Genomic DNA, 14864 nt, shown 5'->3' on the forward strand with positions numbered 1-14864 from the left:
AGTCACACACACACACATGCACACACACACACACATACATGGATGCACTAACACAGACAACACAAGCGTTGAAAGAAATCATGGTGAGAACATATTTCACACTGACACAGTTCAACCTTATTATATAGCGTGTGTGTGTGTGTGTGTGTGTGTGTGTGTGTGTGTGTGTGTGTGTGTGTGTGTGTGTGTGTGTGTGTGTGTGTGTGTGTGTGTGTGTGTGTGTGTGTGTGTGTGTGTGTGTGTGTGTGTGTGTGTGTGTGTGTGTGTGTGTGTGTGTTAAGCCATCTGGTAGATCCTGGATAGTGTTGCAGCCGTGTTAAATCTCCTCTGGTGTGAAGGGATTGACACACATGCATGTTGTATTTCCTCTCTCTCTCACTCTCGCTCTCTCTGTCTCTGTCTCCGACACACACACGCACGTACACACACACGCACACACGCACACACACACATATACACACATACAGAGAGACTCCTTTTATGTGTACAAATCACATTATCACACAGTCCTACACACTCTGCATAACACACAAAGAGACTTGATGAATACTAACAGCACGCACACACACACTGTCCCTTACAACCGCTGTGCTTGTGTGTGTGCGCACGTGTGTGTGCGTATGTGTGTGTGACGCTTGTTAAGCTGATGCAACAAGCTCTAAGACTAATCTGTCCCTGCTGTCCTATTATCACCTAGTGTGTGTGTGTGCGTGTGTTTGTGTGTGTGTAGATTCTATTATCACAGGAAATTTGTAAATGAAGTTGTGTTTTTATTTAGTTTTTTCTTACATTTTTCACACATTGAAGAAAAATGAATCAATTAAAATCACAAAAATCAGTTTGTGTTGAAGCTCCAGGAGTTTTATTTTGAAGTGTTTTGTTTCCCAAAAAAAGAAGAAGCAGCGCTGGTTTTATTTCACCTCCTCTTCTTCAGCCTCTTCAGACAGTTTGTTCCCAGAATGCCTTTCACCAGAATCCATAAAAACCCATAAAGCACACGGTCAAAGCCGCACGAACCACTGTGACATCGACTCTGTGTGTGTCTGTGTGTGTTTAATGGCTTCAGTGTAAACAACAGGCAACACATGCTGTTTTAGTGTGTGTGTGTGTGTGTGTGTGTGTGTGTGTGTGAGGGGGAGAGAGTCGTTAGATGAAGTCTTTGCTTCACGTAATTAATCATTTATTTAGCTTTTATTACATTAGAGACACAATAAAAGCGATAGAAGACGTTTAATCTGTGACTCAGGAGCCGTTTCCTCGTCTGTGGAGACAATGAAAACACATCGTCTTGTGTTTTGGCTTTGGAAAAAAAAAAGAAAGAAAATCAAATTACTCTCTCCTCTTGCAGCCATAATGGCTATTGTCCAAATGTTATTATAGAAATATCCAAATCATTGCTGCCAGAAAATTAGCTGCAAATTGTCCCGGAAATGCTTTTTGATTAAATTGAATTAAATTAAATTAAATTTTCTTTCTTTGGTTTGTTTCATCTCCACTGAAGCTGGATTTGGCAGCTTCTGTGTTTGGAGTTAAACGGCCGTGACCTGGCTGGGTTTTCTAATTAAAGGTGTCGTCGTCCGCGTTTTTTTTTCTTTTCTTTTCGTTTTTTTTATTCTGGCAGATTGTGGGAATAATATTTACGGAGCTGAGAGCAGAGGCCAGAGGACGGGCTCAGGATTTAGCTGCTAATCCGACACTTAAAATGTTAAAAACAGCTGTTTTTAGGAGATTATGTCGTCAAACACCGTTAACGACACAGTTAATGATTCTGCCTGTTTTATCCCATTTACACACTAATAAACACTCCTCTTCCTCCTCCTCTTCCTCCTCCTCCTCCTCCTCCAGTCTCCCTGCAGGACATCAACATGAGGAAGGCCTTCAAGAGCAGCACCATCCAGGACCAGCAGGTGGTGTCCAGGACGTCTGTCCCCAACCCGGTGGTGGAGATGTACCATCGCTGTGACAAACCTCCACCGCTCAACATCCTCAGTCCTTATAGGTCAGTGATGGAGCTCACCCATTACAATTACATCACACCACACAATACAAGCTCACAGGTGGAAAATGTCTAGTCACATAATGACCAACAACAGTATCAATCTTAAAGGGATAGTTCAACATTTTGGCAAATTCGACTACTGTATAATCATAGCAGTAGGTTCGTTACCTTTAATTATTGGTGCATGTTGTTTTGAGATCAGCGGGGCAGAGACGTGAGCTGCTCAGTGAACACAATGGAGGTGAACGGTGCAGGTCACCTGTCCCTCATCAAACTCATCAAATACACAATCCAACAACTCCAAAACGCTCTGGTGGACAAGTTGTGACCTGCACATTCACCACACTATGAAATAACGTATAATTATGTAACATTACGACACATGAAGCAAATACTCGCGCTTTTGAAATCCCTTCCCCCAGCAGCCATGTCTGGAAAGCAGTTCCAGCTGCATTTGCCTCTAAAACAACTCTGTCTGGTAATGTTACATGATTATCTCATAGCGTGGTGAATGTGCAGGTCACAACTTGTCCACCAGAGTGTTTTGGAGTTGTTGGATTGTGTATTTGATGAGTTTGATGAGTCACAGGGAACCTGTACCGTTCACCTCCACTGTGTTCACTGAGCAGCTCACGTCTCTGCCCCGCAGATCTCAAAACAACATGCACCAATCATTAAAGGTAATAAACCTACTGCTATGACTATAATAGGGATTATGGGGATAGGTCAATTTGCCAAAAATGTTGAACTATCCCTTTAAGGCCTATACATTTCACGTACTTTGCAAAACAATGACATCATACTCATGTGAGAGGCAGGCAGCAGGATGTGAGGGAGTGTTGCTACTGCCTGTTAGCTTAGTGAGCTTTCATTGACCTATAGATCAAAATCTGGATGAAGATACTTTTTCAATCTGTTCTTTGTTTTTGGGGGGGTTTTGTGCCTTTTTTATGACGGTGACAGTGAGAGAGAGATAGGAAAGCTGATGAGAGAGTGAGGGGAACCTGGGACGCTGCAGATAGGAACAAAACTTGTGAGAAATGGCAAGAGATGATGACGCTCCCTGAGCTGTAACCACAGTTGTTGGGAAAGCAGTCGCCTGTCTAGTCCAGTGTTCACGCTGAAAATCCACAGGATCGATACGCACAATCAATAATGGCATTGATATAGTATCAATTCCTATCCCTAATCATAACTGTAACACATTCCATTCATAACTCGTCAAATTCAGTGTCATCGGTTTCATCAGATAGTCGGAGTATCTGCTTTTTTTTACTAAACAGGAAGTGGGTGTTTTCAGGCTTCGCTGCAGCGTTCATTGTAGTTTTTCCATCTTTACCCACTTCATTTAAACCAATTAGAAAAAATCTATTTCTGTAAATTGTGTTGTTGTGTTAACTCCACATCTCCTCCTCCTCCACCCGTGTTGATGTTGATTTTCTCCCATGGAGCCGCTGGCAGCAAAAACACACACTCACACACAAACACACATTAGTTTCATTAGCTTTAAACCCTGTGGATAGTTGTGGGGAGACAACAACAGTTGTTTAGTGTTTGTGTGTTGTTTATCCTCAGATACATGTTCAGGCTTTTCAATGGATGAAATATAGACAAAACAAAACTCATTATACAGTAGGTTCCAGTGGGACGGAGGTCAGACGTCATTTCTCAAGCCCTGTGGAGATTAAATCTGTCATTCTTGCATTAACGCTGAGATTATCCGGCTAATTAACCAGCTTCATTAACTATTTTTAAATGAATTGATGTGGATATTTTGTTGCATCTGCTGTTAATCTGCTGTTCCCTCTATCCCACGTCCCCCTGAAGATTATTCAAATGTTTGTTTGTTTGTTTTTAAACTTGAATTTTTATAGAAATTTTTCATCTCCACATCTAAACAACAAGGTATACATATAGTTATGGCTGAAAAAAATCAGATACAACTGAAAAGAGAACAACAAAAAGAAAGTGCAACAGTCATGGCTACAGAACATGTGTCCATTATTAAATTACACTGTATACAGATCCAAGAGAAAAGAATATGAATAAGACAAATCTAGTCTATATGTCATTCTCTCCATGTTATGGACTTCTCTAATGATTTCATTCACAGCTGGCGGCTCGGCCTTATACCACCTTCTTGTTATTGTTTTTTTACGTGTGACCAGTAATATTTTTATTAAATATCTGTCTTTGGCCAGGACATAGTGATTCAAGTTCCCAAGGTACATAACACTACATTCTTTAGGTATTTCATAACCCAGGATGTCCTTAATTATGTTAAGAAAATGTGTCTATGATTCGCTTCCCTTTCCCCACATGTACGCCAACATGCATGCTGGGAGCCTGTTTGTTTACTTTTTAATTTTATACAAATGTTTTTAATGAACCCTTTATCTGTCCACTCGTCCGTGCAGGGATGACAAGAAGGACGCTCTGAAGTTCTACACAGACCCGTCGTACTTCTTCAACCTGTGGAAGGAGAAGATGCTTCAGGCCACCGAGGACAAACGCAAAGAGAAGAGGCGGCAGAAGGTATGGTTGTTTGTGTGTGTGTGTGTGTCCAGGTTTGTGTGTATGTGTGTGTGTGCAGGTGGATGTGTGTTTTTCAAAGAAATTCATCATCTGCTTTAATTTGCTAATTTGTTTTTGGTTTTATTTCTGTTTCCTGCCGAGTGGCGTCTGTTTTTATGCTGTTTTTCTATGATTTGGTGCATTCCTATGACTGTACTCACCATGTAGCTTTGCTTTGTTGTGTAACTGGTTATCGATACAGCAGCAGCTCTGCAGGCTCGTTGTTACAAACACACATAGACACACACATGGGGGGAATACAGCTGTTACCAGTTTATATGTTATGGTTAATCACATTAATGAAATGAGGCGTCAGCACTTGTGTTTACATGTTAATATAAAGGTTAAAGGAGCCTCTTCATTAACAGAGGTCGATGCTCTCAGTTAATGGCTCATTGGACTCATTGGACTCTGCTGATGCTAAATGATGCTAAAGTGAATCGTATTTTGTTTTGGGGTCAGTCGCTCTGAAGCGGTTCATCAGACCAGAGCCGCCTAAAGCAGAATGTGATCAATACATTTAGGTTATAAAAAGAAGAATACCACCGTCAGCTATTGACAATATGTGTCGTTTACACCATTTAAGTAGTCTGAGGAAATTCTAATGTGCAAAAGTAGAGGTCAAATCAACAAACTTGAGATCAACAGTATCTTATAAATAAAAAAGTAACACTATAATGTAGTTTTTTTCAGCCATATTTGTGGGCATGTGCAAAACTTCTCTATACTTTGTGATGTTTTTCCATTTCTGACAGTTTGAACCTTTAAATAAATAAATGCATGAAAAAGTTTTGAAAAAAAGAAGAAAGAATTTTTAAAAATCAGATCATTACTGTATAAAAATGCAAGATTTGTGGAAAAAATGTAGATAAAAAAATGCTCAAAAATCATTTTTTAATGAAATAAAACTAATGCTGCTGCTGCTGCTACTTGATTGATCCTGTTCAGTTAAAGCAACAACTTTAAAGTTTTTGAATTGATTATTTGACATAAAAGTGCAAGAATGCTGACTGCTCCTAGCTATGCTATCAGCTCACTCCTCTTCTTCTTCTTAAGTGTAAACTATGCAACGGATTCTGGATCAGGATTGATACTGGTACTGATATTAATGTTGGATCGGATCGGTGCCATCTCTGTTGACAAAACCCCGGCAATATTAAAAACTTGTAGGACCCAGAAACAACCAGTTTGCCCAGTTTGGTTCATGCATCAGGTCTGGGAGCTGCAGGACGGTGGACTCTGTGGTTATCATCATGTTTTGAGCTGTTATTCCCCCTCTGACTTTTTAAAAAAAAATGCCTCGTTTTCCTCTGTCAGAGCTGTGAGCGGCTGCTGCTGCTGCTGCTGTGAGCGTTTTGCTGCACTGTCAATATTTCTGTTCTGTTTTTAATGCTGCTCACATTTTTCTGTCCCCTTCCTCCTCCTCTTCATCCTCCCGTCAACTCTGGGAAAAACTCGGCAGAACCAAATCCCCGTAAGAAACCAACCGAGTTAGTTTATGCAGTATATGTAAAATAAAAAAATAAAAAAAAAAACAGGTTTGAAGCTCGGCTGCAAGAGGATGGATGGATGGATGGATCTTCCTTCTTCCACCTTCTTCCTCCTCTTCTTCTTCTTCTTCCTCCCTTTCTTTCTAAGCAACCTGTAGAGTCACCTGCAAACTCACGCAGCCCGCCCTTCCTCCTCCTCCTCCTCCTCCTCAGTCTAACACACCAGCTTGTCTTTCTCCCATGTTTCCATAGGGCTGTCCGGCCCACCCTGACAGGCCCCACTCCAGACAGGCCCCACCCAGGAGCCCCCTGTCCATCTCTGTAAGACAACCCCCGACCCTTGACCTGCCCCCCTCCTCTTCCTCGTCCTGCCCCTTCACTTTTACCCCTGCACTTCCCCCCACTAACACACAGCACACACTCACGTTTAAAGAGATAACTCAACATTTTGGCAAATTGGCCCATTGCCATAATCCCTATAGTTTTAGCAGTAGGTTCGTTACCTTTAATTGTCGGTGCAAGCTATTTTTAGAACGGCGGAGCAGAGCCGTGAGCTGCTCAGAGCTACGCTACGGAGGCTAATGGGATTTCTTGGTTTCCCTCATCAAACTCATCAAATACACAATCCAACAACTCCAAAACGCTCTGGTGGACAAGTTGTGACCTGCACATTCACCACACTATGAGATAATAACAGAACGTTACGAGACAGAGTTGTTTTAGAGGTAAATTCATGCAAAACCGCTGATGCGCGTTCCCGTCAGGGGCAGGTTTTCAGCAAGCAGTCTCTGTATTTAACTCTAAAACAACTCCGTCTGGTAACGTTCTGTTATTATCTCATAGCGTGGTGAATGTGCAGGTCACAACTTGTCCACCAGAGCGTTTTGGAGTTGTTGGATTGTGTATTTGATGAGTTTGATGAGGGAAACCAAGAAATCCCATGAGCCTCCGTAGCGTAGCTCTGAGCAGCTCGCGGCTCTGCTCCGCCGTTCTAAAAATAGCTTGCACCGACAATTTAAAGTAACGAACCTACTGCTATGACTATAGGGATTATGGCAATGGGCCAGTTTGACAAAATGTTGAACTATCCCTTTAATAATAATAATAATCATCCTTATTATTATCAATACTATCATAGAGGACGTACAAACGCAGGTAAGACACACAGACACAGAGGGAAACACACCAACACAAGTCAGTGGGTGTATTGCAATGATATTAAGAATCACAGACGCACACACACACACACTCCCCTCTGTTTGTGTCAGTGTGTGTCACGTTGCCTTCGCTTGCCACCTCACCCTCTCTCTCCACCCCTCTCTGTTCGGTTCGGTTTGGTTTGGTTTGGTTTGGTTGTCGTTGTCGTCTTGTGTTTTCAGAAGTTTTGCCTCTGTTGTCCATTTTCTGCCAGTGTGTGTGTGTCAGTGTTTCCTAATTGGATGGTGTGTAGATTTATTGTGTGTATGTGTGTGTGTTTGGAGGAGCTGGTGATGGGATCCTGCATTATTGTTTTTCTCCCTCTGCACGAGTGAAATCAATAATCGATGGCTGAGTTTTTTTCTCTCTGTCTGTCTCTTTGTGTCTCTGTCTCTGTCCCAGGAGCAGCAGAAGCAGGTGGAAGACCCGGGCAGAGAGGTGAAGAAGGTCTGTCAACACTTAAACTTTATTTTTTTGTTTCTATTTCATCACCACTGGTCGACCTCCCTCTAAAACCAACATGAAAATACAATTAAACTTCATTAATCCTTTCAGAAATCAAATATGACACATACAGTATGTCCCGTTATTAGTGTCATATAACATATGAAACATACATACATGCATACATACATACATACATATGTTAAATACCCATAGTAACATATTTGCATGGATGTGTATACAATATGATACACATTATTTATATAATATATATTTATCCAACTTATACAGCAGGTTTATTAAAGAAATATGATTTTTTTTTCACATTACACTACAGTACAAGCACTCATACATAAACATACATATTTATATGGGCAAGAACTGTATATGTCAATATATGATGGTTCCTACAGTTACTAAGAGGTTAAATGTAATGTTTCATATGCGTTTTTATTCATATAAGGAAATTAAGTATAGCCTACATACAGCAAATAACCTGCTCCACAAAAATGTGCGAATGTAAAGCCTAATTGGCAGCTTATAATGCAGTGCAATCAGGTTATTAGTTGTTTTACCCTACTTGTTTTGAAGTTATTCAATGTATTTTTATTCATTTTTAGTTTATTTCTGTCTGTAGGCCACTGTATCTAATTAACCTTTCATTGTGCTAATTTCTGTTGTCGAGAAGTCCTATACGTGCTAAGCTAACTGCTAACCCACTGTAAACCTGACAATAGCTGATCGTACAAGGAATTTCAGGAATGAACCTTGTTTAATTGAATGTTCAGTTAGCAACAGATCTAGTTTCACACTAATATGACTGAACAAGAAGTAAAAGGTTGAAATATATCCTTTATTTTGTTTTTATTTGTGAAAACAAGTAGTAAACCACTCTTAGCCCGTAAACTAGCTGGCTACGTGGTGGCCACACCTTTCTTTGATAAACTTTCATTTCGTCGTGGCTTTGATACGTTTCTTTTCTCAAGATCATAACAGTTTTAATGAGAGTATTAACGATCACACGTTTAAAAATCGAATTGCCCATTCAGGGCTTTACAGTGTTCATTTGGATTTACGCCACTGTTTGTTCTTCAAATGATCCTCTGTTTCATGCACCACACACACACACACACACACACACACAGGCACTAGACATCAGCTAATTGCCAATGCATGTATATATCATCCCTGAGAAGAAAGAAGTCTGGCACAATGAGCGGAGAGTGAACCGATTGAACTGGGCTTTTATGGAGTGAAATCAAAGAGCAGAGACCAGAGCCAGTCTGAAGAGCTCTTCATCACCGTCTCCACTAAAACTTTATTGGAGCCATTTACCTAAGTGAAGACACTTTCCACTGTCTATTAACACTGACCATAATGGGGTGTTATAGATGAACGGCTGTGCTCATGCTTTAAAGTGAATGCTAATCAGATATCTTCACTTCAGATGTCGGACTCTAAACTTTAAAGGGATAGTTCAACATTTTGGCAAATTGGCCATAATCCCTATAGTTTTAACAGTAGGTTAATTACCTTTAATTGTCGATGCAAGCTATTTTAGAACGGCGGAGCAGAGCCACGAGCTGCTCAGAGCTACGCTACGGAGGTTAATAGCTCACAACTTGTCCATGAGAGCGTTTTGGAGTTGTTGGATTGTGTATTTGATGAATTTGATGAGGGAAACCCAGAAATCCCATTAGCCTCCGTAGCGTAGCTCTGGGCAGCTTGTGGCTCTGCTCCGCCGTTCTAAAATAGCTTGCACCGACAATTAAAGGTAACAAACCTACTCCTAAATGTTGAACTATACCTTTAACAACACTTTAACATTGCTTTTGTCAGTCATTAGGTGAAGCTTTAGCTGAATAAAACAGTAAATATACTAAAGTACACGAATATATTGTGTCTGTGAAGGTGCGTAAGGCTCGTAATCGCCGTCAGGAGTGGAACGTCCTGGCCTACGACAAAGAGTTCAGACCGGACGCCAGGCTCACGCCGTCTCCTTACCACGGCATGTCCTCCGAAGGCTCCCTGTCCCCTGACAGCAGGTAAACACTCACTCACACACAAAGAGACGCTGTTCACATTTATATAAGGTTTTTCTCTAAGGTCCCGTTGCCTTGAAACAATGCAGACAACATACACACTCGCACACACCATTGAGTAGCGCCACAGGGGAAAAAGAGATTACTCCATCTGACATTAGTGGTTGACCTGGAAGACATGTACGTACAAAAAACAAGTGACTTTCAGGTTTTCCTTCCATCTTAAAAAGCTTGGGACAGTCCACTTAGTGCAGCTACTGTTACACAACTACTCACTGTCTCACTGTAACACACATTGAAGCACACACCTGTAAAGGGGGATGGAGCTTTAAGCAGCACTGACTGTATTATTCAAAGCTCTGTGCTGCCCTCTCCTGGACAAAGCAGGTTCAACCAACAGATATCACCATGAAACTTCCCAAGTTTATCACTTACATTAAGACGATTATTTTTTAAATTACAAGTTTTGTCAAATTTTATGTCAAAATATGTAAATGAGGTGATGTCTAATTAAGTGTGCGCTAATAAGCATACATTTACAGAACAGAAATCTGAACATTGGATAAAGCCACTTTTGAAATTCTTGTTTAATTTTGCTGATATAGAGACAAAAGTTTTTACGGAGGGGGATTTTGGATATCTCTTTATCAGTCTGAAATTGATAAAATACTGTCACCAGCCCTAAAAAAAAAAAAATCTAATTTCTCTAAAAACCTTCAGAATATAGAAAGGGATACAACTGGAAGGTTTGGTGTCTGTAAGTGCTGCTGACATGGAGATTTCTAGTGCAGAGTCTGAGGAAAAACTAATTTTGAAAAAACAGCCTTTAAAGACTTGTATTGTAAAATTCCATAAATTGTAATTGTCAATCGTACTTTTATGATTTGTTGCTGATACAAAGAAAGTGACAATGAGAGAGAGAGAGAGCTTTACAACGAGACATGACATGACATGGATCAGACCAAACAGTTTGCCACAGTAACTGCTAACTTTTGCTGAATTTAGGAGAAATTTCAAAACGAAAGAAGACAAAATTAAGTAAAAATAACCACTTTAAGTTTTGCATAATATGTCCCCTTTAATGTGGCTTTTAAGGAAGAAAAACAGCCCAAAATCTGAAAATTGAAAATTGTTTTTGCCTGTAGTATCTCGCCTTAAATAATAGGCTACATATTCAAATATATTCAAACATAACATTAAACCTCCCTCCAACAGATCAATGGCGTCCGACTCCTACCCAGCGAGCCCCAACCACCCCTCGACTCAGGCCCCCATTGCTGCCCACGCCGCCGACCACCACGCCAGAGATCACCTCAGCGCGGCGGCCCAGACCCAGTCACTGGACCGGGGGCTCAGGCCGGCCAACCAGCCCCCCGGGCCTGCAGGGGCCGCGGGGCCGGGGAGACACGTGGCGTCCTTGGGAAGGCAACCCTCTGCACACGGGGTCCAGCCGGGAGGAGATCCAACGGTTAACGGGCCGAGGCAGCAGTCGGTTAAAGATTACCGCGCCGCACACGGGTAGGTGTCCCAATCAAGTAGACCAAAAGTCAAGTTAAGGGATTTTAGTGCAGAAAGTAAAAAGGTTTGTAGGTTTCTACCTAGACTTAATAATACTATTACGATATACTACTACTATATTAACTTATAATAAGAAATAATACAGGTGCATCTCCAATAAGTTTTCAGGTAGTTCAAATCAAACAGCCCCAACCCAGTATTGAGTGCATAATACAGCAGATGGACATACTTTACAAATTCTTTCTTTCTTTCTTTCTTTCTTTCTTTCTTTCTTTCTTTCTTTCTTTCTTCTTTTCATAATATTCAAATTTTCATGGGAGATCATCATGGAAAAGTCAATTTCTAGCAGTTCAAGTCAAACAGCCCCAACCAAGTATTGAGTGCATATACAGCAGATGGACATACTTTTCAGAAATGTCAATATTTCCGTAATAAAAATGCTTTTTTAAATTGTTTTTTTGTAATATTCAAATTTTTTGTGACACAAAATTTTAGGTCTTCATTATATGTGAAGCCACAATAAAATGTAATAAATAGAGACATGAAATGTTCCATTCTGTGTGTAATGGATCTATATAATGTATTACTTTCACTTTTTGAATTGAATTACCGACATAAATGCTGAACTACAGGTGCATCATAATGAATTAGAATATCATGGAAAAGTTTATTTAACAGGTTAACAGAGTAATGATCATAATCAATAATTATTCAGCTTTATTTGATTGGCAATATGTTTATTTTTTTATTAACTTTATACTCTTTTCTTCCTTTCAGTGGCCAGCCCTCCACCATCCCAGAGTACTATATCCCCCCTGCCCCTCCCCCACCTCCTCCCACCATCCCCTCCGCTCAGACGGCCTTCGACTCCACCACAGCCCCGCCCGCCGCCGCCGCCGCTGCCTCCGCCGTTCCCCCGGCTTCCTCCGCCCTCTCCCGTCCCTACTCTCCCTCCCCTCCTCCTCCCCCGGCCAACTACGTGCCATCCCCCTCCCACCCGCCTTCGGGCGCGCCCCCGGCCGCCCCTCCGCCTCCTCCGCCCGGCGCCCCCGCTGGCCACCCGGCCCACCCGTCACCACCGCACGCCGCCGTGGGACAGACGGCTGTGGACGCGGCGCCCCAGACGAGGAAGTCCACCACCATGCTGGGGATGATCCCGATGAGCGACGCCCGCTCCGACCTGCTGGCTGCCATACGTAGAGGTAAGTGTGTGTGTGTGTGTGTGTGTGTGTGTGTGTGTGTGTGTGTGTGTGTAAAGGTTTGTATGTGTGTGTACATCAACGTTTATTGAAGTTACTGCTGTTTTTGTTACCATTTCTTTTTAGTATCAAAGTTCTTATTATGTTACTAAAGGTCACAGGTACTAAAATAAAATAAAGTTTTTCTTTTGATTATTGATCAGCTCTAGGTTCTATATTAACACTGTGAAAGTATCGAAGCCTCAGTCCACAGAGAAATGCACACAGCCTGTATTCAGAAACCAAGCCTTAAAACCAGCCATCAGGACTTCCTGTGACTTTGTGATGTCACAACTAAGCAGTCACAAAAGCCCGCCCCCACCTGGACCGATCATCCAACTTCTGCAGGATCTGATTTCTCTAATTTTTTAATACATAGTATATTTAGTACATTATTATTCGATCTTTTCAGAAAGCAGTCAACCAATCAGAAGAAAGGCTCAGAGTCTTTCCTGTCTTCTGATTGGCCGACACCAACCTGTTGTTCCCAGAGCTCCAGAGAGAAGCTGAAAGAGATGTAAAACTACACTGCAACAGATTTTGGGTCTTAAAGTTACAAATACACCTTCTTATGGATCAATGCTTCAAATAAAACACAGGAAATATGTAAAATATGGGCTTTTTGAATACACTGAAATGTTTAATTTTATATTAGAACAATGGTTAATGCCAAATATCATGAGTTAAAACGTTTTACAAGTAGTAGTAGATACAGAAAAGTAGACAAAACTAGAAAAGTAGATACAGTTTCTAAAATATTAACTTGACCAAATAAACCCCAGATGTCTATTGAGCTTTTATAAAGGTTCCTAAACGCCTGATATTCCCCACCCATACATCCATCCCTCTCCCCCTCCTCCATCCTCCATCCTCCGTCCTCCAGGTATCCAGCTGAGGAAGGTGCAGGAGCAGAGGGAGCAGGAGGCCAAGCGGGAGCCCGTGGGCAACGACGTGGCCACCATCCTGTCGCGCCGCATCGCGGTGGAGTACAGCGAGTCCGACGACGACTCCGAGCTCGACGAGAACGAGTGGTCTGACTAAAAAGTTAGAAAATAAAACAAAAGAAATAAGAAAAAAAAGAGAGAGACGGGGGGGCTTGGTGGGTGGTGACGACGACGACAGGGAATTAACGGAGGGAGAGAAACATTGTGACACTGAGGTGGTGGTTTGGTTCGTTAATCATCAACAACAACAAAAAAGAGAATTAAATGAAATCCATACACACATTCATCGACGTACGACACACTCCACATCACCTGTTGCAGCCTCTCTGAACATTTAGCACTTCAGCAGCAACGGGTCCGTCGTTGTTAGCTTGCTTGGTTGCCCCTGACGATGCCTATTCTTGAACTGAACAAGCAGTTTGTGTGTCTGACCACCCAGGGTGTTTGTGGCACACTAAACATACACTATACATACACACACATGCACATAAACACTTACATTTCAACACCCTCCCGCCCCCGTCCACTCATTTTTAACCACTAACACTCAGCTGTGAAAAACAAAAACGCGCCAACTCCTCCCTCGCCCCAATATTTTTGAGTGACAACTATTAGCAATAACGCCGGCTCTTTAAAAGCGTGGGTGGGCGGCGGAGCCCCCAGTGAGCACTTGGGCAATGTGTTTACAAAACACATGGTATAGCACAAGCAGAAGAAGAAAAAACTAATTATAGTGCAATCTTAACTTATCTGCCAAATGTTGAGAAAGAATTTATTGAAACAAAGTCTGAGGATAATCAGGGAAATTTAAAGAAAATGTTTATCAGAGGTTAACTCCACCTCGCCGGGGTGTGCCAGTTTACAAAACATGTGCACTCCCGTGAAGAGACGACACCAGATTTTTGAGGAGTTTGGTCGTCTTCATACAACAAAAACAGCATCAACATGATCATATAGTAGCCTATGCCAATAGCATGTTGGCTAATCAAGATTGATTTTAAATGAGTTTCTCCAGCATAAGCTACAGTAACAGTGTTGCAACTGACATTTGTAAATGATATGTTTCCAAACATTTATTCACATGGAGAAGAGAAGTGCTCTACGCCTCCAGATGTAACACTTTCATATCTGCCCTAAGAAATGAAATGAAAGCCAATAGCAAGTATGTTTTATAATAATTCTGCTGTCTACAATCGCTTAAAAGCTCAAAGTTTTCACAAAGTATAATCATATGAATAAATGGATAACTTTATTTGCATTTAAACAAATTTGAGTATCTAAATTGATCATAATTTAGAATACAGTCCTGTTTCTTTGCTGCGTTTACACTTAGAAGTAAACAAATCCTTAGAAAAATAATAATTGAATTCATGTGCAATTGTTTTCTTTTGTTAAGCCCCTTAATTAAAGCCATATCA

The 14864-nt window shown here is 41.4% G+C and overlaps 1 protein-coding gene across 3 annotated transcripts in view; it reads left to right on the top strand.

Annotated features, from left to right (window-relative positions):
- The window catches only part of LOC146968951 (actin-binding protein WASF3), a 41439-nt gene extending 27176 nt beyond the window's left edge, over nucleotides 1–14263 (top strand). For 2 of the 3 annotated variants that reach the window (XM_085758958.1, XM_085758957.1), the window contains exons 4-10: nucleotides 1846–1999; nucleotides 4417–4534; nucleotides 7663–7707; nucleotides 9616–9749; nucleotides 10962–11264; nucleotides 12042–12466; nucleotides 13386–14263. In XM_085758958.1, coding sequence (XP_085615084.1) covers nucleotides 1846–1999; nucleotides 4417–4534; nucleotides 7663–7707; nucleotides 9616–9749; nucleotides 10962–11264; nucleotides 12042–12466; nucleotides 13386–13543 — 1337 coding nt within the window. In that variant the 3' untranslated portion in view covers nucleotides 13544–14263. Of the gene's footprint in view, nucleotides 1–1845; nucleotides 2000–4416; nucleotides 4535–6315; nucleotides 6385–7662; nucleotides 7708–9615; nucleotides 9750–10961; nucleotides 11265–12041; nucleotides 12467–13385 lie in introns of all 3 variants that reach the window. The other variant, XM_085758956.1, reaches the window with a different exon arrangement.
- The last annotated feature ends 601 nt before the right edge of the window (nucleotides 14264–14864 follow it).

Source organism: Trachurus japonicus, chromosome 18, assembly GCF_045865225.1.
Source record: "Trachurus japonicus isolate A0001 chromosome 18, Traja_1.0".
Taxonomy (NCBI): domain Eukaryota; kingdom Metazoa; phylum Chordata; class Actinopteri; order Carangiformes; family Carangidae; genus Trachurus; species Trachurus japonicus.